Below are 19,317 nucleotides of genomic sequence, written 5' to 3' on the forward strand. Positions count from 1 at the left end.
CTCTTTGAAGTCATGTTGTGTCTCTTTGAAGTGATCTTGTGTCTCTTTGTAGTCATGTTGTGTCTCTTTGTAGTCATGTTGTGTCTCTTTGAAGTCATGTTGTGTCTCTTTGAAGTCATGTTGTGTCTCTTTGAAGTCATGTTGTGTCTCTTTGTAGTCATGTTGTGTCTCTCTGAAGTCATGTTGTGTCTCTTTGAAGTCATGTTGTGTCTCTCTGAAGTCATGTTGTGTCTCTTTGAAGTCATTTTCAGACATTTAAACATATTTTTTGTCTTTTTGTGTGAATGTACTCCTTTAATCTTGTATTTTTCACATTATATTTGTAGTTTTTTTTGTTATTTTCCAAGAATATCCAATCATTTTTTGTCTTTTTATGTTGGACTTTAAACTTTGCCAAAATATAAATTAACATATATCATCAGCATCTCTCTTCTAAAGTGGGACTTACTATAGCTACTTCTTGTTAATTGATCTGAGTGTAATCCTTGTTATTTAACGGCTTTAATATCAGACATTATGAAAGTTATTTGCTCATTAATTCAGGACTTTAATCTCAGAGAATATTTATTTTAATTATTTGTAAATGACACTTTTATCTCTGAATATCTCCTTCATGTTTTAAACATTGTATACCTCCAGCGGCCCTAAAACACGCTGAGAGAAACTGTGTGTGTGTGTGTGTGTGTGTGTGTGTGTGTGTGTGTGTGTGTGTGTGTGTGTGTGTGTGTGTGTGTGTGTGTGTGTGTTAGCAGGGCTTGCTGTAGTCCTCCACCCCGGTGATGGTGGCTTTGCAGAAGAAACAGTCCTTGTTGTTCATCAGATGCTGGTTGATGCACGCTCTGCAGAAACAACAGGAATATTATTATTATTGTTGTTATTATTATTATTATAGTAAACAAAGGGGAAGGTAAATGTGTTTTCCATCAGAGATCCATACAGCTGCAGTCTGAGCTAAATCAAGATCCTCTGGAGTTCATGAAATATGAAACAGAGGAATGACGTCTGCTGCACCATCAGCACAACAAACAGCTGACTCTCACACACACACACACACACACACACACACACACACACACACACACACACACACACACACACACACACACACACACACACACACCACACACACACACACACACACACACACACACACACACACACACACACACACACACACACACACACACACACACACCTATAGACAGGTGTGTGAAGGATTTCCACATCAATATACAGCGCTGACAAGCAAGTGTGATTACCTGTCTGAACAAACAGCTGTGTGTGTGTGTGTGTGTGTGTGTGTGTGTGTGTGTGTGTGTGTGTGTGTGTGTGTGTGTGTGTGTGTGTGTGTGTGTGTGTGTGTGTGTGTGTGTGTGTGTGTGTGTGTGTGACTCACTTGCAGGACTTGTGTGAGCAGGGTTTAAAGACGGCGGAGATGGAGTGAGCGTAGCAGATGGGACAGAGGTCCTCCTCGCTGGTCGGCTGCAACACAGAACACAATATCTTATTGTTGTTATTATTACTATTATTAAAGCTCCTGACAGATGTCCCGCCCCTTTAGCCCTTATCACGTAAAACGCTAGCCAATAGGAGCGCAGTGTTCCAAAGTGATGTCACCGTGTTCCAGAAGAAACACAGAACAGAATAACACACTGTAGGAAACCCCAAACAGCAGAAAAGGGTCTGCTCAGAGAGAACATTCAGCGCCTCGTTATGATCAGATATGAAGAAGGAAGGATCCAGATTTCATTTGAAAACTCATCTGATAAATACTGTTTCCATCTTTTCATGTACATTTGGGTGGATTTCACTTTGATGCAGACGGGTGGAGCTTCACAAAATGGCTGTACAGTATTTACACTTATATTTCATGTAATACTCCATTCCTCACACTTCATGTATATAATATCCTGCTTTATATTTTGCACTTCAACGTGTATATTTTCTACTTTTTTAATGCTGTTTTATTTCTATTTTGAGATGTTTACATTTTAGAGTTGTTTATTTCTACTCTTAACTTCTCCGATGTACATTGCCTTGTCTCGTTACGCTGCTGCAACGCAAACATTTCCCACATTGGCATCAATAAAGTTCTTCTTATCTTAGAACACATTTGTATTTCTTTAACAGATTTCTTTCTTCAGAATCACAAAACCAGAAACCTGCAGTACGATATATGAAATATGAAAAGAGAGGGAAACCACAGATCTTCCTAACTCCATTTACAACAACATGATATATTCCTGGAGGAAAACTGACACACAAATGATCCTTTTGAGAAAAAGTAGAAGATGCAGATTTCTTAAACCCGCAGAAGAGAAACGTCTCACCTCAGAATGGATGATGAATCCAAAGAGAGAGTGTATTCATGTTGAGTTATAAACCTCAGAATGGATGATGAATCCAAAGAGAGAGTGTATTCATGTTGAGTTATAAACCTCAGAATGGATGATGAATCAAAAGAGAGAGTGTATTCATGTTGAGTTATAAACCTCAGAATGGATGATGAATCCAAAGAGAGAGTGTATTCATGTTGAGTTATAAACCTCAGATCTAAAGAACACACAGATTTGTAGAAAAACCACTTTTTAACGGCATCAGAAATCAGATCCAGTTTCTCTTCAACTTGCACTTTAACACAAGCGTGTCCTCCACCATCAACAGTCTATCTTTAGCCCCAGTGCATCATGGGAGGTCTGATTCACCCCACAGGTGCTGATGGAAACACGTCATCGTCTTCATCACCTTCATCACCTACATGTCCCCACTTCTCTCTTTGTATTGATGTTCTGTGTATTGATCACATGTTGTGCTTCTTTCAACACGCTGACACAGAAACATTTTCCCCTCTTCTTCATGTCTCTTCTTCATCAACATGTGTCCCCTCTTCTTCATGTCTCTTCTTCATCAACATGTGTCCCCTCTTCTTCATGTCTCTTCTTCATCAACATGTGTCCCCTCTTCTTCATGTCTCTTCTTCATCAACATGTGTCCCCTCTTCTTCATGTCTCTTCTACATCAACATGTGTCCCCTCTTCTTCATGTCTCTTCTACATCAACATGTGTCCCCTCTTCTTCATCAACATGTGTCCCCTCTTCTTCATGTCTCTTCTTCATCAACATGTGTCCCCTCTTCTTCATGTCTCTTCTTCATCAACATGTGTCCCCTCTTCTTCATGTCTCTTCTACATCAACATGTGTCCCCTCTTCTTCATCAACATGTGTCCCCTCTTCTTCATGTCTCTTCTTCATCAACATGTGTCCCCTCTTCTTCATGTCTCTTCTACATCAACATGTGTCCCCTCTTCTTCATGTCTCTTCTACATCAACATGTGTCCCCTCTTCTTCATGTCTCTTCTACATCAACATGTGTCCCCTCTTCTTCATGTCTCTTCTTCATCAACATGTGTCCCCTCTTCTTCATGTCTCTTCTTCATCAACATGTGTCCCCTCTTCTTCATGTCTCTTCTTCATCAACATGTGTCCCCTCTTCTTCATGTCTCTTCTTCATCAACATGTGTCCCCTCTTCTTCATGTCTCTTCTTCATCAACATGTGTCCCCTCTTCTTCATGTCTCTTCTTCATCAACATGTGTCCCCTCTTCTTCATGTCTCTTCTTCATCAACATGTGTCCCCTCTTCTTCATGTCTCTTCTTCATCAACATGTGTCCCCTCTGTGGAAAGAGACTCTGAAAGTTTCAGGAACAAAGATTCTCTCTCTTTTTGATCCATTTCTATAAAAACCTGTCTGAAAATGAGCTGATCAGATTTTGGCCACTTTATGATGTCATAACGATGTTTTGTCTTGTGTAACCAATCAGCAACCAAGGTTGATTGTATGTTGCGCCTACGGACTGTGTGCTTCAGACGGCGGACCACCACCTTCAGTGTGTTCAGAAACATGATATCTGAGAGGAGACAGAACCTGAATAACATGAATTATCATCAGAGTGAATCTGTGTTCGATGTGAACCGAGGAGTCAGAGCTGCTGTTAGGAATATGTTCAGATTCAAATGCAAGACAACGGTGCCCCACTTCCAGCTGGCAAACACAAATAATTGGATACAATTTGAATTCAAAATGTCTCCGTAAGCCTTTTATCCTTTCCACCACAAATGATTATAATCCAAGAGTCAGACAGAGTTCAAAGTGGGAGAGGAAGAGGATGAAGAGACAGACGGTAATAACAGCAAAGAGACGCTGACCTGGTTTTATTTGACAGGAAGTTACAGGAGGAGCAGGAACTTCCATTAGAGACTCAAACAAGGAGGTTTAAAGCAGCCTATAGGAGACTCAAGATGACCTCAGAGACTCAAGATGACCTCAAAGACTCAAGATGACCTCAAAGACTCAAGATGACCTCAAAGACTCAAGATGACCTCAAAGACTCAAGATGACCTCAGAGTCAAGATGACCTCAGAGTCAAGATGACCTCAGAGACTCAAGATGACCTCAAAGACTCAAGATGACCTCAAAGACTCAAGATGACCTCAGAAGTCTCAAAAAGACTTCAAACGAGTACAGAGAGACTCAAAACTACATTCAAAAGAGACATAATGACCTCCAAGAGACTAATAAACAACAACAACAACAACAAAGAGACTCAAAACAAGGAGGTTTAAAGCAGTCTATAGGAGACTCAAAACAAAGTCAATTATTCAAAATGACCTCAAAGACTCAAAATGACCTCAAAATGACCTCAAAGACTCAAAATGACCTCAAAGACTCAAGATGACCTCAAAGACTCAAAATGACCTCAAAGACTCAAAATGACCTCAAAGACTCAAAATGACCTCAAAAGACAACAAACGAGTACAGAGAGACTCAAAACGACATTCAAAAAAGACATAAAGACGTCCAAGAGACCTATAAACAACCAGAGTCCAACCAAAAACAAAGAGATGAAAAGAACTCACACAGGTTATAAAGGAGATGATAATGAACTCAAAGAGACTCACACAGGTTATAAAGGAGATGATAATGAACTCAAAGAGACTCACACAGGTTATAAAGGAGATGATAATGAACTCAAAGAGACTCACACAGGTTATAAAGGAGATGATAATGAACTCAAAGAGACACACACATCATCAAAAGGACCACAAAGAGTCCAAACACAGCCTCCAAGATGCTCAGAGTGACTTGAAAAAGACCCAAAAGTGGATCTGGTTCCGCCTGTCGATGTGGAAAGTAATAAAGCTTCAGTCTCTGCCCTGTTTCATCACCCTCATAAATAGAGATGCAACTCAACCTGAGCATCAGCTTGAAGCCTTGATGCACAGCGAGAAAGCTAAAAGACGATCGAGTTTAATCTAAAAATACATCGAGTTTTATTTCTGTTGTTTTTAAACGTATTCATGACGAATACGACCGTTTGAAAAAGGTATCGACGTGTTGACAACTGCGTACAATCTCAAAGCTCTGGTGGTTAGAAGCAGTCGGTGTGTGTGTGTGTGTGTGTGTGTGTGTGTGTGTGTGTGTGTTTATCTGAGGCCTGAGATATGACTCAGAAAGGTTTAAAGTGCACTGAAACAAATCAGTGTTCATGTCAGAGTGTGTGTGTGTGTACATGTCAGAGTGTGTGTGTGTGTGCATGTCAGAGTGTGTGTGCATGTCAGAGTGTGTGTGTGCATGTCCGAGTGTGTGTTCCTGAGTGCTGCTGAGTGGGCAGAACCTGATGAAGGTCGGTCGTATAAAGAGTAAAAAATGACGCTTCAGACACTCTGCAGCGTCGTAAGTCTGCATGAGAGTTGGAAACAACTCACACACACCCACACCTCACACACACACACACACACACACATCAAAACAGATAATTACAAATTACACGCCTCTCGTTGCTATGGCACTTAGACGTTGATGTTTCAATCATCAGTCAGATCTCTAACAGAGTGCAGGGAACATATTTAACTCTTTACCCGAGTCCCTACGTACGGAACTGAATCAGAGGTTACATCACGATAGAAACGCTCACGCTCCTATTGGCTAGAAATAATAATAATAATACAAATCTGACCATTTTTTTTCTTCTATAAATCTAATCTGACTGATTTTTTTCTGACATTTTTAAGAATTCTGACTTTTTAAAATAAATTCTGACTTTTTTCTGGAAATCTCAACATTCTGACTTTTCCCAACATTTTTAGAATTCCCAAATTCTAACTTCTTCCTCCAACACATTGTACGTGAGAGGCAAAGGGGCGGGACATCTCTAAGCTGGTTGACCAATCACAAGAGAGCCGACCAGCTAAACAATCAGAGCAGACCGGGCTCTGGTTTCAGACAGAGGGTGAAAAGAGGTGCTGCAGAAAATAACTTTCATAATGTCTGATATTAAAGCTGTCAAATAACAAGGATTAAACTCAGAAAATTGGGTGAATTAACAAGAAATAGATATGCATAGTAAGTCACACATTAAAATAAAAATGATATATGTTAAAAATAAAGTCAGAGATTCAGGTTAGTCTGAAGTAAATCCTAAATGAAATCCAGAGTCTAATCCCAGATCAGAAGTACGTTAGAGGGTCTTGAACATATCGTCTTCAGTGATTGTGATCTGTTTTACTGTTTCTCGTCTTATTATCTGTCCTTGTTGATGTTGGAGCTGCTGTGTACTTCCTCTGTCGGAGAATACAGATGCCCTTGAACTCAGCACGGCGCTGTTTGAGTGTTACATTTGTTTATCAGGTTTACTAATGTGTGAGAAAGTATTTCCAAAGAACAACACGACTATGACTTTGAGGAGCAAATAATAAAGATCCAGCTTCAGCGACGGGCCAGGAACAGATTCCAGACCTTTTTTATCAAAATGTTGACGTTTTTTCAGTATTGACTTTTCTTCATATTTCTGACATTTTCCCAAAATTTAAACTTTTTTCTCAGAATTTAGACTTTTGTGTTGACTTTTTCAGATTTCAGACCTGTTCCTTAAGATTATGACTTTATTTTATGAGATTTCTGACATTTCTCTCAAACTTCTTTTCCCAAAATTCTGACTTTTTACTCAGAACTAAAAAACAAAATTCACTTTCATTCAGATCTCAAAAAAAAAATGCCCTTCCCCCCGTCAGTAGAGCTTTACCAGGTAATGAAAAGGAGCTTTAAACGTCCTTGTACCCTCAGAGTGACCACTAGTTATTAGTAGTAATAACGAGTATTAGAAGCCGCACATAGAGCAAGAAACGGGTTCATGGACTTAATCGGCCAATCAGAAGCTCTGGTTTCAATCGCCGGCCCATCACTCAATATGTTATTGGACAAGAGACTGAACCCCAAGTTAGGGAGTCTTCACTAATTTATGGGTATGAACGGTTGACTTCTTCTGTTTATCGTCGATGTACGGCTGCATGTAAAAGCACATTATTATCAACTAGGGAATGCAATTCCTGAAGAAATTGCTAGTGGGAATGCTTTATGCTGAAAATCTGACGCTAAACTGCTATGCTGAAATGTAATGTGTAAGAAGAAAGTGAAGAATTTAGATTGAAATGATACATGAACACTGGGGGCTTGAATGTGTGATGAGAGAAGAAAAGAAAGTAAAAAGGCTTGGAAAAGCAGCAGAATATTTGAACTGCAAACTTTTGAACTAACTTGATGGTGAATGATCTGTCCCCATGCCAACGGCATTTGATGACATCCCATAATACGCTTAGATGTGTGGATGGCTGCATCGTTACCAAACCTGTGAAGTTTTGGGCTGTTTGGAGCATTTTCACTGAAGTTATGAGAAAACCGTGTTTCATGGCGAGCCTTGTGTTACCATGGCAACGGCATTTGAAGAAACCTCATAATTGACGTAGAGCTGTTGAGGGCTGTACCGGTGATATACAAGCGAAGTTTGGAGGACGATCGGACCGTGTCCATTGGACTTACAGCGACATCAAGCTTCATGGCGAGTAGTCTGTCGCCATGGCAACGGCATTTGATGACACTCCATAATACGGTTAGATGCGTTGATGGCTGCATCGTTACCAAACCTGTGAAGTTTTGGGCCGTTTGGAGCATTTTCACTGAAGTTATGAGAAAACCGTGTTTCATGGCGAGCATTGTGTTGCCATGGCAACGGCATTAATACGCTTAGATGCGTTGATGGCTGCATTGTTACCAAACCTGTGAAGTTTGAAGAGAGAGAGAGAGAGAGAGAGAGTGTGTGTGTGTGTGTGAGAGAGAGAGAGAGTGTGAGTATGAAATGAACAGTTAGAACTGACTGCTGTCAGTTGGAGTGATGACATCATCGTGTTCCATTACACAGGTGTTTATAGTTGAGCTAACGAGCTCTGTAGAGATCAAAGGTTTGCATTGTTCTGAATGAGAGATGAACCTCTTACATGTGAACGTTTTGTGGAAGAACGATAACAGATATCTGTGAAATTTCAAAACGTGAAGCATGTCAAGGAAGTTGAGTATCTGAAGTGTAATTTTTGTGTACTTTCGGGTTAATAATGTGGCCTTTTTGGCAGTTTAAGAAAGGTGTGCGGCTGCTGCTGTGAGGAAATATCAGCCTGAAATTACAATGGGTTTTAATGGAGATATATTGAACGTTTTTGTCACTTCATGCCCTCAAGAGGCATTTTGTTTAATTATTTTGCTTAATTATTTGTCATTTTTCAAGCTACGAGATGTTTTCCTACGTTTGTCATGAAAAATGATGTCTCAGGAATGTAGGGTTTGGGAATTATGGCAGTTTTAAAAAAAAATATGAAGGCAAATTTCAAGATTTCCTCCACTCTAGCTGTGACATCACGCACTCTAGTTAATGTTAACATCTGAAGAAAACCTCTTTACCAAGGTCTGAACAATGTTTAATATCTCTAAAAGTAAGAATCAGATTTAAAAGTTGTGTTACACGAATAATGTCAGAAAGATGTGTAACATTTTAAAGTTGGAATGAGGTTTCTGAGTGAAAGTATGAATGAACAGTTAGCAGTTGAAGTCGCATGAAGATTGTTCAAGTCTGAAGATTTTCTCCATTGACTTCAATGGTTAACAATGTGATGAATTATGGGATGTATCTCTGGAATTATGAAAGTTATGAATGATAAATGTAATAGCCATCGATTCCCGACCGAGCTGAACGTTTTGATGTTTGAACGGAGTTTCTGCGATGTGGAATGCAGGAGGAGAAGAGGTGCAAAGTTCCGGCGGAATACTGTAATAATAATTTAGATACTTCTATTTAGTGGGATTATGAGTCCATCGTTTCAGTTTTTTAGAAAAAGGTAAAAAGCTGGATCGAGTCGGTGTCATCTTTATGAAGAAAGGATCAAACAGTTCTTACTTCAGTGATGAGTCAAGGCAATACAAAAATAATTCCTGTAATCAGGAACATGAAAGCTTTATTAAACGTGTGATTTATTTCCTCCCGTCTCTCGTGTTTTAACGAGGATCAGTCGTGCTCTGAGAGGAGGAACAGCCTAATGAAAGACTTTGATACAAGATTTAATAAACAGTGAAGATCGTCTCTGTTTCTCAACCAAACTCATCTGCTCTGAAAGCCATCGTTACACAAGATGGACTGATTTTAATTAATCTCACTTTGACACAGACCGAGGATGATGAGAGAAAGTTCCTCCAGAAGAATCTCAAACATCGAGAAGTAAAGTTTACTTTAAAGAGTCCTCTCCTGCTGATGTTCAGGTGTATATCAGTATGTAGTGTCTCTACTTTAAAGAGTCCTCTCCTGCTGATGTTCAGGTGTATATCAGTATGTAGTGTCTCTACTTTAAAGAGTTCTCTCCTGCTGATGTTCAGGTGTATATCAGTATGTAGTGTCTCTACTTTAAAGAGTCCTCTCCTGCTGATGTTCAGGTGTATATCAGTATGTAGTGTCTCTACTTTAAAGAGTTCTCTCCTGCTGATGTTCAGGTGTATATCAGTATGTAGTGTCTCTACTTTAAAGAGTCCTCTCCTACTGATGTTCAGGTGTATATCAGTATGTAGTGTCTCTACTTTAAAGAGTCCTCTCCTGCTGATGTTCAGGTGTATATCAGTATGTAGTGTCTCTACTTTAAAGAGTGCTCTCCTGCTGATGTTCAGGTGTATATCAGTATGTAGTGTCTCTACTTTAAAGAGTCCTCTCCTGCTGATGTTCAGGTGTATATCAGTATGTAGTGTCTCTACTTTAAAGAGTCCTCTCCTGCTGATGTTCAGGTGTATATCAGTATGTAGTGTCTCTACTTTAAAGAGTTCTCTCCTGCTGATGTTCAGGTGTATATCAGTATGTAGTGTCTCTACTTTAAAGAGTCCTCTCCTGCTGATGTTCAGGTGTATATCAGTATGTAGTGTCTCTACTTTAAAGAGTGCTCTCCTGCTGATGTTCAGGTGTATATCAGTATGTAGTGTCTCTACTTTAAAGAGTCCTCTCCTGCTGATGTTCAGGTGTATATCAGTATGTAGTGTCTCTACTTTAAAGAGTCCTCTCCTGCTGATGTTCAGGTGTATATCAGTATGTAGTGTCTCTACTTTAAAGAGTTCTCTCCTGCTGATGTTCAGGTGTATATCAGTATGTAGTGTCTCTACTTTAAAGAGTTCTCTCCTGCTGATGTTCAGGTGTATATCAGTATGTAGTGTCTCTACTTTAAAGAGTCCTCTCCTGCTGATGTTCAGGTGTATATCAGTATGTAGTATCTCTACTTTAAAGAGTCCTCTCCTGCTGATGTTCAGGTGTATATCAGTATGTAGTGTCTCTACTTTAAAGAGTGCTCTCCTGCTGATGTTCAGGTGTATATCAGTATGTAGTGTCTCTACTTTAAAGAGTCCTCTCCTGCTGATGTTCAGGTGTATATCAGTATGTAGTGTCTCTACTTTAAAGAGTCCTCTCCTGCTGATGTTCAGGTGTATATCAGTATGTAGTGTCTCTACTTTAAAGAGTTCTCTCCTGCTGATGTTCAGGTGTATATCAGTATGTAGTGTCTCTACTTTAAAGAGTCCTCTCCTGCTGATGTTCAGGTGTATATCAGTATGTAGTGTCTCTACTTTAAAGAGTCCTCTCCTGCTGATGTTCAGGTGTATATCAGTATGTAGTGTCTCTACTTTAAAGAGTGCTCTCCTGCTGATGTTCAGGTGTATATCAGTATGTAGTGTCTCTACTTTAAAGAGTCCTCTCCTGCTGATGTTCAGGTGTATATCAGTCTGTAGTGTCTCTACTTTAAAGAGTCCTCTCCTGCTGATGTTCAGGTGTATATCAGTATGTAGTGTCTCTACTTTAAAGAGTTCTCTCCTGCTGATGTTCAGGTGTATATCAGTATGTAGTGTCTCTACTTTAAAGAGTCCTCTCCTGCTGATGTTCAGGTGTATATCAGTATGTAGTGTCTCTACTTTAAAGAGTCCTCTCCTGCTGATGTTCAGGTGTATATCAGTATGTAGTGTCTCTACTTTAAAGAGTCCTCTCCTGCTGATGTTCAGGTGTATATCAGTATGTAGTGTCTCTACTTTAAAGAGTCCTCTCCTGCTGATGTTCAGGTGTATATCAGTATGTAGTGTCTCTACTTTAAAGAGTGCTCTCCTGCTGATGTTCAGGTGTATATCAGTATGTAGTGTCTCTACTTTAAAGAGTCCTCTCCTGCTGATGTTCAGGTGTATATCAGTATGTAGTGTCTCTACTTTAAAGAGTCCTCTCCTGCTGATGTTCAGGTGTATATCAGTATATAGTGTCTCTACTTTAAAGAGTCCTCTCCTGCTGATGTGCAGGTGTATATCAGTATGTAGTGTCTCTACTTTAAAGAGTCCTCTCCTGCTGATGTTCAGGTGTATATCAGTATGTAGTGTCTCTACTTTAAAGAGTCCTCTCCTGCTGATGTGCAGGTGTATATCAGTATGTAGTGTCTCTACTTTAAAGAGTCCCCTCCTGCTGATGTGCAGGTGTATATCAGTATGTAGTGTCTCTACTTTAAAGAGTACTCTCCTGCTGATGTTCAGGTGTATATCAGTGTGTAGTGTCTCTACTTTAAAGAGTCCTCTCCTGCTGATGTGCAGGTGTATATCAGTATGTAGTGTCTCTACTTTAAAGAGTCCTCTCCTGCTGATGTTCAGGTGTATATCAGTATGTAGTGTCTCTACTTTAAAGAGTCCTCTCCTGCTGATGTTCAGGTGTATATCAGTATGTAGTGTCTCTACTTTAAAGAGTCCTCTCCTGCTGATGTCCAGGTGTATATCAGTATGTAGTGTCTCTACTTTAAAGAGTCCTCTCCTGCTGATGTTCAGGTGTATATCAGTATGTAGTGTCTCTACTTTAAAGAGTCCTCTCCTGCTGATGTTCAGGTGTATATCAGTATGTAGTGTCTCTACTTTAAAGAGTCCTCTCCTGCTGATGTTCAGGTGTATATCAGTATGTAGTGTCTCTACTTTAAAGAGTCCTCTCCTGCTGATGTCCAGGTGTATATCAGTATGTAGTGTCTCTACTTTAAAGAGTCCTCTCCTGCTGATGTTCAGGTGTATATCAGTATGTAGTGTCTCTACTTTAAAGAGTCCTCTCCTGCTGATGTTCAGGTGTATATCAGTATGTAGTGTCTCTACTTTAAAGAGTCCTCTCCTGCTGATGTTCAGGTGTATATCAGTAAGTAGTGTCTCTACTTTAAAGAGTCCTCTCCTGCTGATGTTCAGGTGTATATCAGTATGTAGTGTCTCTACTTTAAAGAGTCCTCTCCTGCTGATGTTCAGGTGTATATCAGTAAGTAGTGTCTCTACTTTAAAGAGTCCTCTCCTGCTGATGTTCAGGTGTATATCAGTATGTAGTGTCTCTACTTTAAAGAGTCCTCTCCTGCTGATGTCCAGGTGTATATCAGTATGTAGTGTCTCTACTTTAAAGAGTCCTCTCCTGCTGATGTTCAGGTGTATATCAGTATGTAGTGTCTCTACTTTAAAGAGTCCTCTCCTGCTGATGTTCAGGTGTATATCAGTAAGTAGTGTCTCTACTTTAAAGAGTCCTCTCCTGCTGATGTTCAGGTGTATATCAGTATGTAGTGTCTCTACTTTAAAGAGTCCTCCCCTGCTGATGTGCAGGTGTATATCAGTATGTAGTGTCTCTACTTTAAAGAGTCCCTCCCCTAGCTAGCCAATAGGAGTGTTCCATATTGACGTCATATGAATCTCACTATATACTGTATATATTTATAATTCAGAGTCTATGTTGTGTTAAAGAACGACACGCATGATGCCACCACGTTATTAAATCACTCGACTGTTTGAAAAGCTGCCAACATCCATCTACACACACACACACGCACACACACACACACACACACACACACACACACACACGCACACACACACACACGCACACACTTCTTATGTTTGCCAAGACAACAGCTCGGGATGTCAGAGCAACAGATCCACAGCGAGCCTCTAATGATTTACTCTGATGTGTGTGTGTGTGTGTGTGTGTGTGTGTGTGTGTGTGTGTGTGTGTGTGTGTGTGTGTGTGTGTGTGTGTGTGTGTGTGTGTGTGTGTGTGTGTGTGTGTGTGTGTGTGTGTGTGTTTGTGTGTGTGTGTGTGTGTGTTGACCTTTGCTCTGCTTGTTCACACCTGCTCTGATTTATGAATGTATAATTTAATGTCTGGCCTCGGTGGACTTTCATTAAAATAGAGAGTGAGAGTCAGACCTCAGTGGTGCGTTCAGGGGCTCCGGGAGATTCCTGTTACCCCAGCTGGGGAGGGGTTATTACTAATGGTAAATATATATATATATAGATCAGGTTTCTACAGACGGGAGGAGAGGAGAGAGAACTATCAGAGGTTTAAACACTGATTACTTATTAGATTTAAAACAATATATTGTATGTGTGCTTTGGGTCGTTGTCTTGTTGGAACACCCAGCGACGACCTGAGCGAAGACTAAGAGCAGATGTTTTCATATTATCCCTCAAAATGTCAACATCATTTTAATTGTTCATGATGCCTTGCACCCGAACAAGGCTCCCTGTGCCTGAGGCTGCAGCCCCACAGCATGATGTGTTCTTAGGGTAGAAGGCCTCTCCCTTTCTTCACCAAACATGAGCAGCATCCATGTGCCCGAACAGTTCCAGTTTAGTCTCATCAGACCAAAGCACAGACTTACAAAACTCATCTTTACCTTTCAAATGTTCACGGGCAAACCTCAGTCTGGCTCTGATGTGCCGCTCTTTGAGTAAAGGGGTTCTTCTGGGACGATGGCCCTGAAGCCCACCACGATGAAGAGCCTGAAGCCCACCACGATGAAGAGCCTGAAGCCCACCACGATGAAGAGCCCTCACCACTGTGTTCCTTGAAACATCGACTCCAGCAGAGGCCAGGTCAGCAACAATCATCTTGCTGACATCTCTGACTGTTTTCCTCTCCAGAGTTCTTGAAACCTTGTGCTTTCGACCACGCCCAGGTTTGTTTCTTACAGAAGGTGTCTCCTTGTACTTCTCAATGATGCAACGTGCAGCCGCTCTAGACACTGTGAAGCGCTTGGACATAGCAGTGTAGCCTTCCCCCTTATCATGAGCCTCCACTGTCTTCTGTCTGAGCTCAAGACTGATTTCCTTTGTGTTTGGCATGGTGAGTAGGAGTAGTAGTATAGTCCCTCTCTATAAGGTATCAGAGTGCCTGTTTCTTGGAGTCCTTTTATGCTGATTGGTTGATTAGGTGTGGCTTGAAAGCTGATTGATTGATTAGGTGTGTTTTCAAAGCAAAAATTCACATGGGGGCTAATATCTTTGACCCATTTTTCACTATATTTGATATAAAGTGAGCCTAAAAACTTATTTTATGTTCCAAAATGTACCAAAAGCTACTAAATAGCACTGGGGAATGTTTGATTATATCAAGTTTTATCAATGCTGGAAACATTGGGAAGAATTTTAGGAAAATGTTCCATAACTCCTGGGGGGCTAATAATGTAGCCCTCAACTGTAGGTATAAACACTAATGTGAAGATGTTTGACGTTAGTATTTGTAGTAGTACTGGTAGTATGTGCAGTAGTACTGGTGGTATGTGCAGTAGTACTGGTGGTATGTGCAGTAGTACTGGTGGTATGTGCAGTAGTAGTGGTAGTAGTACTGGTGGTATGTGCAGTAGTAGTGGTAGTATTTGCAGTAGTAGTGGTAGTATTTGAAGTAGTAGTTGTAGTAGTACTGGTGGTATGTGCAGTATACTGGTAGTATTTGCAGTAGTAGTGGTAGTATTTGAAGTAGTAGTGGTAGTAGTACTGGTGGTATGTGCAGTAGTAGTGGTAGTATTTGAAGTAGTAGTGGTAGTAGTACTGGTGGTATGTGCAGTATACTGGTAGTATTTGCAGTAGTAGTGGTAGTATTTGAAGTAGTAGTGGTAGTAGTACTGGTGGTATGTGCAGTAGTAGTGGTAGTATTTGAAGTAGTAGTGGTAGTAGTACTGGTGGTATGTGCAGTATACTGGTAGTATTTGCAGTAGTAGTGGTAGTATTTGAAGTAGTAGTGGTAGTAGTACTGGTGGTATGTGCAGTAGTAGTGGTAGTATTTGAAGTAGTAGTGGTAGTAGTACTGGTGGTATGTGCAGTATACTGGTAGTATTTGCAGTAGTAGTGGTAGTATTTGAAGTAGTAGTGGTAGTAGTACTGGTGGTATGTGCAGTATACTGGTAGTATTTGCAGTAGTAGTATTTGCAGTAGTAGTAATCTCAGTATTTGTACTCACGGCGGTACTAGCTGCTGCCTGCTGGTTCTCCTCGGTCAGGAACGCTAACATCAGCTCCACTTTCTGCTTCTCCTCCTCACTGATGTAGTCTGAGTCTGAGGAGCAACACACACAGAGAGCAGGTCAGAGGCAGGGAGAGGAACAACAACACCTCTTTAAAGAGTCCCTCTGCTGATGAAGTATTAGTATTAGTGTGCAGATATTTTATATGTTCAGTCAGAAAGGGGTTAACTGCATGTGTAGTGAAACTCCAACGTGTCAGATTGCTTGTTTGAGCAGACATGTGACGGCCCAGGATGCATTGCAGCGGTGTTGCATCATGTGAAGGTTTGAATAATCAGTTCAGAGCAGCTGCAGAGGACTCTTTAAAGTAGAGACACTACATACTGATATACACCTGAACATCAGCAGGAGAGGACTCTTTAAAGTAGAGACACTACATACTGATATACACCTGAACATCAGCAGGAGAGGACTCTTTAAAGTAGAGACACTACATACTGATATACACCTGAACATCAGCAGGAGAGGACTCTTTAAAGTAGAGACACTACATACTGATATACACCTGAACATCAGCAGGAGAGGACTCTTTAAAGTAGAGACACTACATACTGATATACACCTGAACATCAGCAGGAGAGGACTCTTTAAAGTAGAGACTCTACATACTGATATACACCTGAACATCAGCAGGAGAGGACTCTTTAAAGTATGAGACAATACATACTGATATACACCTGAACATCAGCAGGAGAGGACTCTTTAAAGTAGAGACACTACATACTGATATACACCTGAACATCAGCAGGAGAGGACTCTTTAAAGTATGAGACACTACATACTGATATACACCTGAACATCAGCAGAGAGGACTCTTTAAAGTAGAGACTCTACATACTGATATACACCTGAACATCAGCAGGAGAGGACTCTTTAAAGTAGAGACTCTACATACTGATATACACCTGAACATCAGCAGGAGAGGACTCTTTAAAGTAGAGACACTACATACTGATATACACCTGAACATCAGCAGGAGAGGACTCTTTAAAGTAGAGACACTACATACTGATATACACCTAAACATCAGCAGGAGAGAACTCTTTAAAGTAGAGACACTACATACTGATATACACCTGAACATCAGCAGGAGAGGACTCTTTAAAGTAGAGACACTACATACTGATATACACCTGAACATCAGCAGGAGAGGACTCTTTAAAGTAGAGACACGACACACTGATATACACCTGAACATCAGCAGGAGAGGACTCTTTAAAGTAGAGACACTACATACTGATATACACCTGAACATCAGCAGGAGAGGACTCTTTAAAGTAGAGACACTACATACTGATATACACCTGAACATCAGCAGGAGAGGACTCTTTAAAGTAGAGACACTACATACTGATATACACCTGAACATCAGCAGGAGAGAACTCTTTAAAGTAGAGACTCTACATACTGATATACACCTGAACATCAGCAGGAGAGGACTCTTTAAAGTAGAGACATTACATACCGATATACACCTGAACATCAGCAGGAGAGGACTCTTTAAAGTATGAGATTGCTGCTCCAGTAAACATCAGTGGTTGTAATATTTCCCATCTCTCTCATGTGTTCATCTTTATTCTCCAGGTTCTCTCTCTCTCTCACTTTGATGGTTTTCGATCTGTGTTTCCATCTCTCCCCCCTTCCCTTCCATCTCTCCCCCCTTCCCTTCCATCTCTCCCCCCTTCCCTTCCCTCATGCAGTCAGACAGATCCTGTTTCACTGCATTCTCCCCTCACGGCTGGAGAGAAGCCATGTTTCTTCAGAGAGAGATGCTCAAATCTTCAGAACTCTAACAGGATGTGTATTTTGTAAATTGTGTAACTTTAGTTTATTTTCTTATCTTTAATGGCTATCTGTAAGCATGCTTCTTAGCTAACATGAAGCTGCTCTTTTCTGCTGGAACAATATACATTTCTGCAGGAGTATGGAGGGGAGTTTATCTGTTATACTGTCATGTATTTCTATGCATTATTCAACTGTGCGATGCTAATGACTTGCCGTTTATCTGTACTCACTCTTAAGTACATTTTAATATAAAAAGGGCCGCTTCTATATAATGTTTACTTCCCATGTTCAACGTTTCTTTGATTTGATTTTATATTTCTATTGCACACATTTGCATTAAAACAACATTTTTATTTGAACTACTTTTGTTTATATATGTTCATACAAATATTTGTATTATATTTTTTGTATAGCTTCATGGTTGTTGTTTTTTCTCCTAAATGAAGACTGAAACTGATATTTTCTAATATAAATGAAGTCCTGTGAGTCTTCGCGGCTCGCAGTCTGCAGATCACTGAGAAGCATTACTGAGCAGAGAGCAGGAGAAATCCAATTGAGAGCAGAAACACTCAGAGTGAGTGCTGCGGACATCAGGCCGTCAACAACCATAGAAGAAGAAGAGCTGGACCACAGATGAGTCCGTTAACTGAGGACGATTTCAAATCAATGATTTCAGCCTCAAATCAACTAGTTTCAGCCTCTCGTCAGCGAGTTTCAGCCTCTCATCAACTAGTTCCATCAACGAGTTTCAGCCTCTCATCAACTAGTTTCAGCCTCTCATCAACTAGTTCCATCAACGAGTTTCAGCCTCTCATCAACTAGTTTCAGCCTCTCATCAACTAGTTTCAGCCTCTCATCAACTAGTTTCAGCCTCTCATCAGCTAGTTCCATCAACTAGTTTCAGCCTCTCATCAACTAGTTTCAGCCTCTCATCAACTAGTTTCAGCCTCTCGTCAACTAGTTCCATCAACGAGTTTCAGCCTCTCATCAACTAGTTTCAGCCTCTCATCAATTAGTTTCAGCCTCTCATCAACTAGTTTCAGCCTCTCATCAACTAGTTTCAGCCTCTCATCAACTAGTTTCAGCCTCTCATCAACGAGTTTCAGCCTCTCATCAACTAGTTTCAGCCTCTCATCAACTAGTTTCAGCCTCTCATCAACGAGTTTCAGCCTCTCATCAACTAGTTTCAGCCTCTCATCAACTAGTTCCATCAACGAGTTTCAGCCTCTCATCAACTAGTTTCAGCCTCTCATCAACTAGTTTCAGCCTCTCATCAACTAGTTTCAGCCTCTCGTCAACTAGTTCCATCAACGAGTTTCAGCCTCTCATCAACTAGTTCCATCAACGAGTTTCAGCCTCTCATCAACTAGTTTCAGCCTCTCATCAACTAGTTTCAGCCTCTCATCAACTAGTTCCATCAACGAGTTTCAGCCTCTCATCAACTAGTTTCAGCCTCTCATCAACTAGTTTCAGCCTCTCATCAACTAGTTTCAGCCTCTCGTCAACTAGTTCCATCAACGAGTTTCAGCCTCTCATCAACTAGTTTCAGCCTCTCATCAACTAGTTTCAGCCTCTCATCAGCTAGTTCCATCAACTAGTTTCAGCCTCTCATCAACTAGTTCCATCAACTAGTTTCAGCCTCTCGTCAGCTAGTTTCAGCCTCTCATCAACTAGTTCCATCAACTAGTTCCAGCCTCTCATCAGCTAGTTCCATCAACTAGTTTCAGCCTCTCGTCAGCTAGTTTCAGCCTCTCATCAACTAGTTTCAGCCTCTCATCAACTAGTTCCATCAACTAGTTCCAGCCTCTCATCAGCTAGTTCCATCAACTAGTTT

The 19,317-nt window shown here is 40.7% G+C and overlaps 1 protein-coding gene across 1 annotated transcript in view; it reads right to left on the minus strand.

Moving 5' to 3' along the window:
* Nucleotides 1–217: 217 nt before the first annotated feature.
* Nucleotides 218–19,317, minus strand: part of LOC117482497 (E3 ubiquitin-protein ligase RNF123) — a gene marked incomplete in the record, with an annotated part of 111,170 nt that continues 92,070 nt past the window's right edge. Inside the window, 3 exon segments of the mRNA XM_034130584.1 lie at nt 218–839; nt 1,397–1,482; nt 15,636–15,730. Coding sequence (XP_033986475.1) covers nt 746–839; nt 1,397–1,482; nt 15,636–15,730 — 275 coding nt within the window.

Source organism: Trematomus bernacchii, unplaced genomic scaffold (genome assembly GCF_902827165.1).
Source record: "Trematomus bernacchii unplaced genomic scaffold, fTreBer1.1, whole genome shotgun sequence".
Taxonomy (NCBI): domain Eukaryota; kingdom Metazoa; phylum Chordata; class Actinopteri; order Perciformes; family Nototheniidae; genus Trematomus; species Trematomus bernacchii.